This window comes from Aureococcus anophagefferens (assembly GCF_000186865.1).
Source record: "Aureococcus anophagefferens unplaced genomic scaffold AURANscaffold_2, whole genome shotgun sequence".
NCBI lineage: Eukaryota > Pelagophyceae > Pelagomonadales > Pelagomonadaceae > Aureococcus > Aureococcus anophagefferens.
In genome coordinates this window covers 78,722-90,483 of record NW_008705562.1, presented here as the reverse complement: position 1 = coordinate 90,483, position 11,762 = coordinate 78,722, and the positions used below count along the sequence as shown (strand labels likewise).

Below are 11,762 nucleotides of genomic sequence, written 5' to 3'. Positions count from 1 at the left end.
GCGCCGCGCGGCGCCGCCGCCGAAGCGCGTCGCGCGGGTCCCGGCGCGGCGCGTCGCGGACGGCCCGCGCGGCCGCGGCCGCGGCCGGTCCGTCGCCGCGGCGCCCCGGCTCCCGGCCATCGCCGGCGCGCCCAAGAAGTCGCGGTCGGCCTCGCGCCCGGCGCCCGCCGCCGCCGCCGCCGCGGCGCCCAAGAAGTCGCGGTCGCGGTCGCGGTCCGGCGCGCGCCGCAGCCGGCCGGCCGCCGCGCCGCGCGCCGCCGCCGCCGCGCCGCGCGCCGCCGCCGCGCCGCCCAAGACGCTCCCCCACGGCTTCCCGATCGATATCTTCCACCGGACGAACCCGGTGGTGCCCTACAAGAACCGCTCGGTCGTCCCGAAAGAGTCGGCGCAGTTCCCCACGAAGCTCCGCGCGCTGCTCGAGGAGCCGAAGCACGCCGACGTCGTCGTCTGGCGCGCCTCGACGCAGAGCATCTGCGTCCTCGACAAGCCGGCGTTCTGCAAGATCCTGCCGCGCTACTTCAAGCTCTCGTACAAGACGGGCGCCGCGGCCGCCGACCTCAAGAAGATGTGGGACTCCTTCGTCCGCCAGCTCAACTACTACGGCTTCCACAAGCGCACCCGCGGCGCCGACGAGTACGCGATCACCGACGACCCCAAGATCACGTCGCCGCGCAAGTTCTCGCGCCTCTGCCGCCGCCTCCCGATCTCGCGCGCCAAGGACCGCCCGAGCATCAGCGACCTCGACCGGGCCGCCCTGCCCGCGCACGCGCCGCCCCCGTCGCGCGCGCCGCGGGCGCCGGCGCCGGCGCCCCCGGCGTCGCCGGTGCCGGCGGCGTCGCCGGCGCCGTCGAAGCCGTCGAAGCCCGCGGCGCCCTCGGCGCCCTCGGCGCCCTCGTCGGCCAACAAGCGCAAGCGCGAGGCCAAGCGCGCGGCGGCCGAGGCCATCGTCAACCTCTTCGACGGCGGCCGCGACTACGACCTCCCCGGCTGCGACGACGACGACGCCGACGACGAGGCGCCCCCGAGCCGCCTCCCGCCCAAGAAGCGCAAGCGCCGCGGCTAGGCGCTCCAAGCTCCGAAGCTCCGCGCCGCCGCCCGAGCGGCGGCCCGACACCCGGGACAGATTTTCTCCATGCGAACCTGAAAGCGCGTGGAATTTGGTGATGAACCCCTCCCACTGACTTATTCCCCCGGGTCTTCGATCCCTGCCCATTTCCCCATGCTCATACTCCTCCCCGCGCCTCCGCCACGGAGCCGCGCGCGCCCCATTCGTCCACGTTTCCCCGCGCCTCCCCGCCGGAGCCGCGCGCCGAAGCGTACTCCTATGAATACGACTGCGCTACGCCGCGCCGGTGGGCCGGGGCCCGGCGTGGCACCGGTCGCCGCCGCCCGTGGCCCGGAGGATGGCCTCGTAGATGCCGTCCTCGTAGGCGCCGAGGCCGGGGACGTCGCGGCCCGGGTCCTTGCCGAGGTCGTCGTAGACGCGGAGGCGGAGCGCGACGTCGGCGCCGGGCGCGGCCTCGAAGGCCGCGAGCTCCGACGCGTTCATGGGCCCGCCCTGGCGCTTGAGCGTCTGGACGGACGCCTCGGAGAGCTTCGCGAAGTAGCCGGGATCCGACGCGACGAGCGCGCGCTTCGCCTCGACGTGGAGCCCCACGGCGCTCGCGACGGCCTCCGGCAGGCCCGCGGCCCGGGCGAAGGCCGCGCCCATGGCCGAGTGGTGCTCGTAGCCGATGGACCCGTCCGCGTCCGAGACGAGGAGCCGCGCCGGCGGTCGCGTCTCGGCCCAGAGGTCGCGCGCCTGGGGCGCGTTGCCGACGTCGTGGAGGAGGCACGCGAGCACGGCGTCGTCGGCCTCGCCCCGGCTCGCGGCGACGTCCGCGACCTGGAGCGCGTGTGCGAGCATGTCGACGCCCTCGCCGTACTTGAACGCGGCCTGCGACGCGACCGCGGCGACGACGCGGCCCGCGGCGGCGCGCCGCGCGTCCGGCGGCGCGGGCCGCCCGGCGGCGGCCGCCGCGGCGACGCGCGACCGCACGGCGTCCATGTCGATGTAGGCGCCCTCGAGGAACCGGGGGCCGACGTAGGCCTCGCGGCCGTGGAGGACGCGCGCGTTGTCGAAGACGAGCGCGTCGCCCGGCGCGAGGTCGACGGGCAGCAGGAACTCGGCGTCGTTGACGAGCGCGTCGAAGGCGGCCCAGGCGCCGTAGTAGGCCTCGAGGAACGCCGGCGAGCCCCGCAGCTTGCCCGCGGACCGCCCGTTGAACGCGACGCGGACGACGGCGCCCGTCGCGGCGTCGACCGTGAGGACGGGCGGCGCCGCGCGGAGCAGCGCGCCGCTGCCGGCGTACTCGTAGGGGTGCGGCGTCGCCGCGAGGAGCGCGAAGGCGCCGGGGTCGTCGCGGCGGAGCCGCGCCGCGGCCGCGAAGCCGTCGACGACCGTCGTGCGGCCGCCGGCGTCGGCCCTCGCGCGGCAGACGAGGATCTGCGCGCCGGGGCACGGGTCGCGGTACGGGTTGTCCGTGTGGCTCCGGATCGCGACCTGCGCGCGCGCGCGCGCCGTCCCCAAAGGCGCCGCGCGCGCGGGACGCCGGCCGCGCGACGGGCGTGTAGGCGAGGTTCGTCGCGTTTTCGCCCGCGTCGCGCACGCCGAACGTCGCGCCGTAGTTGGTCGCGCGGACGTGCCCCAGCAGGGCCGCGACCGCTTCCGCGGACGACGCGTTGCCGAGGCGCGCGACGCCGTGGGCGACGAGCGCGGCGGACGCTTCGAGGGCCGCGCCCGGGGCCGCCGCGTCGACGCGCGGGAGGAGCGGCGCGAAGCGCGCGTTCCACAGTTCCGGCGCGGGCGCCGCGGGCGGCGGCTTCGCGGCGTGCGCCGCGAGCCACTCCGCGTCGAAGGTCGAGTTGGCGCCGTCGGCCCAGGCGACGGCGAGGTTGCCGCCGTCCAGCGTCGCGCGCACCGCGTCGTAGGCGCGCGGGTCGGCCACGACGTCGGCGATCTCGAACGTGCGCTGGCCGTTGGCCGTGATGAGGGCCGGGTCGTGGAGGCGCAGGAACAGCGCGGACACGGCCTCGCCGCCGACGTCGACCGTCCGCGCCGCCGCGCCGCCGCGCGCCGCCGCGGCCAACGCGAGGGCGAGTATGGGCGCCATCGCGAATCGGGGCTGCCTCGCTTGACTTCAAGTGAAGCCGACGACGCCGTGAATCTTCCGCTTCTTCGCGTGGTCCGAGCAGTCGGGGACGGCGTCGACGCCGCTCTTCTCGTCGTTCTTCCACGTGCAGTCCGCGTCCTTCTTGCACTTGCCCTTCTTCGTCTTCTTCTCGCAGTAGCTCTTCGCCACGATGCGCCTCCTCGCGCTCGCGGTCTGCGCGGCCCTCGCGGCCGGGGCCACGTTGAGCAACCTGCGCCTGCCCGTCGACGAGGCGGGCGACGAGCTCGTCACGGGCGAAGCGTCGGTCCTGCTCCACGCGGGCCGCTATTACTTTTATTTCAACGACTGGGGGGGCTGCCCCGGCATCGACTGCTGCGGCTCCTCGGGGGGCTGCGCGAGCTGCTGCTTCGGTCCGAAGCAGAACGCGAGCCTCGACGGCTGCGTCTACCGCACGAACCACTCCGTCGTCGCCTACTCGACGGCGGACTTCGCCTCGTGGCGGCGCCACGGCGTCGTCCTGGCCGAGGCCGCGCGCGCGCCCGGCGTCGAGTTCCGGCCGAACGTGATCCGCCACGCGGCGAGCGGCGCGTTCCTCATGTGGTACGAGGACCGCCACGAGAACCAGACCGGCTACGCCGTCGCCGTCGCCGACGGCCCCGCGGGGCCGTTCCGGACCGTCGTCAACGACACGGCGATGCAGGGCCGCGGCAGGGTCGGCGACTTCTCGCTCTTCGTCGACGACGACGGCGCGGCGTACCACGTGCGCACGGGCTTCGTCGTCGAGCGGCTCGCGGACGACTACCGCTCGGGCGCGGGCCCGTACGCCGAGTTCGCGTCGCCGAAGCCCGCCGAGGCGCCGGTCATGTTCAAGGAGCGCGGGACCTACTACGTCGTCGCGGGCACGGGCTGCTGCGCGTGCCGCGGCGGCGCGTCCGCGTACGTGTTCTCGGCGGACGCGCCCCTGGGGAACTGGACGTACCGCGGCGACGTCGGCTCGCGCCCCGGCGCCTTCGACCCCCACAGCCCCGACAACTACGTCACGAACGCCCAGGGCTCCGCCGTGTTCCGCGTCGGCGGCGACCTCGTCTACCTCGGGAACCAGTGGGTCACGTCCGCGCGGCCCGGCGGGCCGCGGAACAACGACCTCCTCGCGTGGTACAAGATTGCCGTGGACGGGAACGGCGACGTCGCCCCACTCACACACGTCGACGCCATCGACGTGCGCCCCGGAGGCGCGAATCTTGAGGGGCAACGCTAGCCTAGGCCTTCAAGGTGGGCCGATGGGGGGCAACGTATCCGTATTTATTTCGGCTGCCCATTGTCGTCGGTATAGGACGTCCCCTCGCGTCGCCCACGCCCGGCGGTCGGCCGCCATGGTCCCCGTCCTCGCGGCCGCCTGGGTCGCCGCCGCCGCGGCCCACGGCCGGTCGTGCGCCCCGGCGGCGCCGCGCTTCGACGCCGCGGCGGCCTGCGGGCCCGGCGTCTCCGGCGTCGTCGTCGTGCCCGCCGTGCGCAAGGGCCTCAACAACCAGCGCATGCGCATCGTCCAGGACGCCGTCGTCGCGTCGCTGCTCGGCGCCGCGCTCGAGCTGCCGCGGTCGGTCCGCACGCGGCGCGGCTGCGGCTACCGCGCGGACTGCTACGCGAACTACAGCGAGGAGGTGGCCTTCGGCGACGTCTTCGACGAGGCGCGCGTCGTCGCGGGCCTGCGTACGGCGGGCGTCTGCGTCGTCCGCACGGGCCTGCCGGCGGACGCGGCGCTCCCCGAGCTCGCCGGGTCCCTCTGGCCCGCGGCGGCGTCGATGCTCGAGCGCGAGTTCGGCGCGGGCCCCGTCGCGGGCCCGTCGCACCCGGCGCTCCAGCGGTGGAAGGTCGCGGGCCACGTCTTCTCCCTGGGCGGCGACGGCGACTGCTGCACGAAGCTCGTGCCGGACACGCCGCGGTCCGCGCGCCTCGTGCGCCTCGTGAACGCCGCGTTCGCGCCCGCGGCGGGAACAGGGTGATGCAACGTCGCTTCAACGTGAGTCTTCCTCGCGCGCGCGTTTCGGAAACAGCACCCCCGCTTCGAGACCGCTCCGAGCGATGATCGCTCGTCCAAAAATCAGCCGAAACGAGCGGAAAGTGACCGAGAGAGGAGCCTTTGAAGTCGGGAATGTCGCACCCGTTTCCCGCCCAGGTTCGCGCCCGCGGCGCGCGTCGACCGCGCGGCCGAGGCCGCGCTCCGCCGGTTCCGCGCGGAGACGCGCGACGCGCCCGTCGTCGCGCTGCACTGGCGCGGCGACGAGGACTTCGTGCGGACGGCCCACGGCCTCAACGCGTCCGCGCACGACGCCGCGGCGTGCGAGGCGCTCGACGCGGCGCTCCGCGCGGCGCGCGGCGCCGCGGACGCGCGGCGCGGGCCCGCGCGCGGCGCGCGGCGCCGGCGGCGCCGCGACGCGGCCGCCGAGGCGCGGCCCCCCGCCGTGCTCGTGCTCGGCGACGTCGCGGCGGCGGCGCTGCCGGCGCTCGAGGCGCGCGTGCGCCGCGCGTGCGGCGGCGACTTCGCGTTCCACACCAAGGCGTCGCTCGGCGCCGAGGACGCGGCCCTCGCCGCGGGCCCGCGCGGCGGCGACGACGTCAAGGGCCAGGTCGACTTCGAGCTCGGCGTCGCCGCGGACGCGTTCGTCGGCGCGCCGTTCTCGTCGTTCTCCGTGCTCGTCGCGCTCGCGCGCGCCGCGCGGCCCGGCGGCGCGGCGGCGACGTCCATGGTCGACGTCGACGTCCGCGACGGCCTCGGCGCCATCTTCGCGAAGCAGTTCCTCTACGGCGAGGACGTCGACGACGCCGCGGCGCACGCGCGGCGCTGCGGCGACCTCGTCGAGCTCCACGGCGGCTTCGGCGCGGGGCTCGGCGCGTGCGTGCTCCGGCGCCAGGGCGAGGAGGGCCGGCGCGTGGTCCTGCGGGCCTTCCAGGCCTGCGACGAGTGCGCGCCGGTCCTGCCGAACGTGTGCCTCGACACCGGCGCCGCGGACGCGCGCTACGAGGCGCTCCTCGACGGCTGGAACCCCGCGGACGAGCTGAGCCGCCACGACGACGCGCTCGGCGTGTCCTGCGCGCGCGCGGCGCGGCTCCTCGACGTCGCCGGCGGGCCCCACCGCGACGCCGCGACGGGCCGCGTCTACGCGCTCGACGAGAACCTGGAGGAGTTCCGGCTGCTCCGCGAGGGCTTCCGGCGCGCGCTCCGCGTCGCGCCGCGCCGCGTCGAGCCCGCGGCGTGCGGCCTCCCGCGCGCGCCGCCCTTTGCGCCGCCCCTCGACGCGCCGGCGACGGCGGGCGGCCGCGTCTGCGTCCTCGCGGTGGCCAGGGCAGCAAAAGAGAGCGAAATTCCCAACTTCAAAGGCTCCTATCTCGGCCATTTTCCACTCGTTTCGGCTGATTTTTGGACGAGCGATCATCTCTCGGAACGGCCTCGAAGCGTGGATGCTTTTTCCGGAACGCGCGCGCGCGGAACACTTACGTTGAAGCGACGTTGAATCACCCTTTTGCTGCCCAGGCGGTGGCGACGGCGCTCTTCGGCGCCGTCGACGCGCTCGAGCCGCTGGCGGACGCGGAGCGGAAGCGCGCGCAGCTCGACCGCTACGAGAACGACCTCGGGCTCGCGAGCTGCTGGTTCGCCTTCGTCGACGGCGCGGCCTTCGACGCGCTCGCGGACGCCGCGGGCGCGGCGCCGGGTGAGCGGGCCTGCGGGCGCCTGGCCTACGGCCGCTACGACGTCGTGCGCGTGCCCGAGCGGCTCATGCCCTTTTCGGCGTCGGGGCCGAACTCGCGCGTGCCGAAGATGCTCGGCCACCTCTTCCTCGGCCACGCGCGCTACCTGCTCTACATGGACGCGAAGATCCGCCTCGGCGCGCTCGAGGACGCGTGGACGCTGCTCTACGAGGAGCTCGTGCGGCCGGCCGCGGCGTGGGCGTCGCCCGCGCACCCGAAGCGCGCGACGCCCTACGAGGAGGCGCGCTGCGTCCACGTCCTGGGCCTCGCCGGCGACGGCGTCCTCGCCCAGATGCGCGCGTACCGCGCGGCGGGCCTGCCCGAGGACGCGCCGCTCATCGAGGGCGAGTGGCACCTCCGGGACCTCGCGGACAACCGCTCCGCGGCGCTCGGCTGCGCCTGGTTCGAGGAGTTCGCCAGGCGGGGCCACGCCCGGGACCAGATCTCCTTCAACTTCGCCGCGCGGGGCCTCCGCGACGCGCCCTCGAACGCGGGCGGCGCGGCCGCGTTCGTCCGCGTCGCCGACTACCGCGGCGCGAAAAAGTACGCGCACGTCGAGCGCGCGCCGGCCTACTGGAAGGCCCGGGCCAAGAGCCACACCTGCGACATCGACATCGACCACCCGGCGGAGCGCCGCGCCGCGGTCATGGCCTACATCGCGCGCGGCCGCGACGCCGCGCCGCGCGACGCCGCGCCGCCGGCGCTCGCCGCCGCGCTCGCGGCCGCCGCCGCCGCCGCCGCGCTCTGGCGCCGCCGCCGCCGCGGGGCGCGCGCGCAGCGCGCGCGCAGCTCGTAACGGCGGCGGGCGTACGCGTCGCGGTGGGGAGCGCGCCCTCAGGCTGTCCGGTCGCGTCGTTGGTCGCTGGACGTCCGGACGTTCAAACGATGGATTCCGCCAAGGCGCCGGCCCTGGCCAACGCGACGAACGCGTCGCCCGCGGCGGCGCCCGCGGCGCAGAAGGCGCCGCCCGCGTCGCCCGCGGCGCCGGAGCCGGCGCCCGCGCCGGCGGTCGACGCCGGCGCGCCGGAGGAGGCGCCGCTCTTCGCGGTCAAGGAGCTCGTCGAGGTGTCGCGGCGCAAGTTCCCCGGGTTCAACTTCGAGGGCGGGACGGCGAAGATCACCAAGGTCCACGACGAGCGGTCCGCGGACCTCGGCCCCATGAAGGACGGCAGCGCGCGTCGGACGACGGGCTTCACGTACGGCGTCAAGTACGTCATGGGCGGCTCCGAGAAGCGCGTCGACGCGCAGCACATCGCGAGCAAGCGCGAGGTGAGCCGCGAGGCGGCGAGCGCGGCGCGCCAGGAGGAGGTCGCGGCGCAGCGGGCCGAGCGCGAGCGCGCCGAGGCCGCGGCGCGCGCCGAGGAGGCCGCGCGCGTCGAGCGGAAGCGCGCCGCGCGCGCCAAGGTCGCCGCGCTCCGCGAGGCGAAGAAGCGCGTCGCCAAGCCCGCCGCCGCGCCGGCGAAGAAGCGCGCGAAGACGGACGCGGCGCCCGCGGCGCCGCCGCCCGCCGCGCCCGCCGCGGCGCCCGCGGCGGCGCCGCCGGCGCCGGCGCCGCCCGCGGAGGAGCCCGCCGACGCGGCCTGGCTGCGCGGCGTCCTCGCGACGGCGCCGCGCGACGTGCCCGACGAGCTCGACCTCGAGGCCTTCCACGCGCACGCGGCGGCGTCGTCGCCGCCCGCGGCGCTCGGCGGCGACGCCGCCGCCGTGCGCGCGGGCGTGCGCGCGCTCCTCGCCCGGCTCGAGGCCGACAACCACGTCATGGTCGTCGACGGCACGCTGTTCCTCGTCTAGCCACACCCTCCGCCTCCCCCTAAGCGGCTCGCGAGCGCCCGGGCTTGGTCGACGTAGCCGCGGCTCGCGGGCGCCCGGGCTTAGTCGACGTAGCCGCCGTAGGTCGCGTCGTCGTCGCCGACGACGCCCCGCCGCTTGAAGTAGAGGACGGCCTGGGCCCGGCTCCCGGCGACGAGGGGCGTCGTCTGGTGGAGGTGGCGGCCGAAGTGGACCGCGGCGACGCCGGGGACCATGTCGACGAGGAACGAGTCGCCCGGCGCGTCGGCCGTGCCGAAGAAGCGCACGGCCGAGCCCTCGCAGGCGCTGTGGAGGCAGAGGTTCACCGTGACGTGGCTCGGGTCGCGGTGCGCGTTGAACGTCGTGTCAAACTGCCGGTCGTCGTAGTACAACGTGAAGGCGTCGTAGAGCTCGAGCGACGCCGTCGGGTCCGCGACGTAGTGCGCCAGCGTCTCCGCCGCCGCGGCGACGATCGCGGCGACGGGGAAGCCGGGCTCCTCGAGCAGGTCGTTGGCGTGCGGCGCGGAGTCGTCGTCGTCCTGCGCGGCGAGGAGCGGCGACACGGCCCTGGCCGCGGGGAACCACCGCGCGACGTCGACGACGCCGGCGAGGTCCACGAAGCGCACGCCGCGCTTCGCCATCTCGTCGCGGTCGAGGACGACCGGCGCGGCCGCGTAGGCGGCCATGGGCGGCGACGACCGCGAGCTGCTGCTGCTCGCGCGCTGCTGTCCGCGCGCTGCGAAGCGATTGATGCGCTGCGGTACTGGTCGACGCGCTGCGGAGTTGGTCGACGCGCTGCGGCGCAGGTCGGCGTAGACGCTGCGAGGCGCGCTGGTTCACGACCAGTGGAGGCAGCTCATCGTCTGCCCATTCCACTCGAGATCGCCAGACACACGATGGACGCCGCAAATGCCGCTGCCGCAGCGATGCTGCGCGCCGGCGGCGCCGCCAGCGCCGGCGCCGACGCCGCCGCGCCGCCGGCGCCGAGCGACGTCGAGCGCATCGCCGCGAGCCTGGGCTTCGACGTGTGCAGCGACAGCGACGACGACGACGAGCTCATGTCGCTGGTGCCCGCGGACGCGGCGGCGCACGCCGAGTGGGTCGACGAGGACGAGCAGTTCGACGGCGCGCCGCGGACGGAGCACGAGGCGCTCGCGCCGCCGCCCGCGCCCGCGCTGGCGGACCTCGCCGTCGCGCCGGGCGCGCCGCTGCGCCGCGTCGGCGTCGCCGAGTCGTTCCTCGCGTCCGAGCGGACGCTCGTCGTCCGCGGCGCGCGCGACGCGGCGGCGCTCGTCGAGGACAGCGTGCTCTGCCTCGAGGACCGGTTTCCCCTCGGCGCCGTCGCCGAGATCTTCGGCCCCGTCCGCGAGCCCTTTTACGTCGTCCGCCTCCGCGACGCCGCCGACGCGGACGCCGTCGCCGCGCGGGACCCCGCGGGCCGCGACGTCTTCGCGCCCGCGGACCGCGTCGCCTTCGTGCGCCCCGAGGAGCTGTCGTCGCGCGGCTGCGACGCGTCCAACGTCTACGACGAGGAGCTCCCGGACCACCAGCAGGAGTTCTCCGACGACGAGGACGCGCAGGCCGCCAAGGCCCTCGCGAAGAAGCGCGGCCGCGACGGGGGCGGGGCGCCGCCGGTGTACGAGGGGCCGCCGCCGCCGCCCTAGAGTGGTCTGGACCTTACTCGGTCGCTTAGGCGAGGCGGAAGGCGGCGGAGCCGGTGATGGCCGTCCGGCAGATGGGGCACCGGGCGGACGTCGCCCGGTGGGACGCGGCGCAGGACGTGCAGAAGCACGCGTGCTCGCAGGGGAGGAAGGCGACGGACCGCGCGGCGTCCTGGCAGACGATGCACGCCGCGAGGTTCGCCATCGCGGCGGTGGTCGGCTCGACGGCGGGCGCGACGCGGCGCCGCGCCGCCGAGATGGGGCGCACGAGGTCGTCGTTGTGGGCGAGGTTGTCCAGCGCGTCCGTGGCGTACTCCTTGGCATCGTCGCTGCCGTTGCGCTCGAGCTCGACGAGTGGTTCGATGGCGCCGGCCTCTGCGATCATGGCATCGTAAGCGTCGTCGGCGGACGACAGATTCCTCAGCGCGCGCGCGGCCCGCTTCTTGCCGTCGTCGCTACCGTCCCGCAGCAGCTCGACGAGCGGCGCGATGCCCCCGGCATCCACGATCGACTGAGGCGCGATGTCGTCGCCGTTCCACGCGAGGTTCGCCAGCGCGCGCGCGGCCTGCTCCTTGCCGCCGTCGCTGCCGTCCCGCAGCAGCTCGACGAGCGGCGCGATGCCCCCGGCATCCACGATCGGCTGAGCCGCGACATGGTAGCCGTTGCCCGAGGTGAGGTTCACCAGCGCGCGCGTGGCCCACTTCTTGACTTCGTTGTTCCAGTTGCGCAGGAGGGCGACGAGCGGCGGGATCGCGCCGGCCGCCACGATCAAGGCATCGTTATCGTCGCTCGCGCAGGATAGATCAGAAAGCGCTTGCGCGGCGCGGACCGCGCGCACATCATCGCCACGCTGCAGGGTCCGCACGTGAGCAGCAAGGGTCTCGTCCATCGATGGTGACCGAAGACTCACGCGCTAAAGCTGAATTCATGAAGCACCGAGAGGCAGCCCCACCTGTGGGTACAGGGGACTTTCCGCCGTCGCCGCCGCCGCTGCCACCGCGCCGGCCGCCGGCGCGGCGCGTCGGCGCGGCGCCGGAGCCATACGCCCCGCCGCGCATCGCTGCCGCGCGAAGCGGTTCAGCGGCGGCGGCCCGGCGCGGCGCCGATGACGTCGTCGCCGCCCGCCGGCAAGACGGCGGCCGTGAAGCAGTCCTTCTCGGTGCGTCGGCGTCGCTCGCATGATTCCGCGCGCGCAGCCGTTCCCGCCGCGCAGGACTTCGTCAAGTCGAAGCAGCAGCGCGACGACCTCCTCGGCGCCGACGCGGCCGAGGCGCCGAAGCCCGAGCTGCCGAAGCGGCCCCCGGAGCGCCCGAAGGCGCCGCCGCCGCCGCCGGAGCCGGCGCCGGAGCCGGAGCCGGACGAGGACGACGCCGACGACGCCCATTTCGAGGACCTGGCGGCCCGCGTGCGCATG

General features: G+C 75.7%; 1 protein-coding gene across 1 annotated transcript in view; it reads left to right on the top strand.

Annotated features, from left to right (window-relative positions):
• AURANDRAFT_61000 (hypothetical protein) overlaps nt 1-10,351 on the top strand; it is a gene marked incomplete at both ends in the record, with an annotated part of 12,224 nt that extends 1,873 nt beyond the window's left edge. Inside the window, 8 exons of the mRNA XM_009035262.1 lie at nt 232-946; nt 3,331-4,307; nt 4,486-5,151; nt 5,329-6,487; nt 6,685-7,542; nt 7,800-8,684; nt 9,366-9,414; nt 9,612-10,351. Coding sequence (XP_009033510.1) covers nt 232-946; nt 3,331-4,307; nt 4,486-5,151; nt 5,329-6,487; nt 6,685-7,542; nt 7,800-8,684; nt 9,366-9,414; nt 9,612-10,351 — 6,049 coding nt within the window. The remainder of the gene's footprint in view (nt 1-231; nt 947-3,330; nt 4,308-4,485; nt 5,152-5,328; nt 6,488-6,684; nt 7,543-7,799; nt 8,685-9,365; nt 9,415-9,611) is intronic.
• Between the last annotated feature and the right edge of the window lie 1,411 nt (nt 10,352-11,762).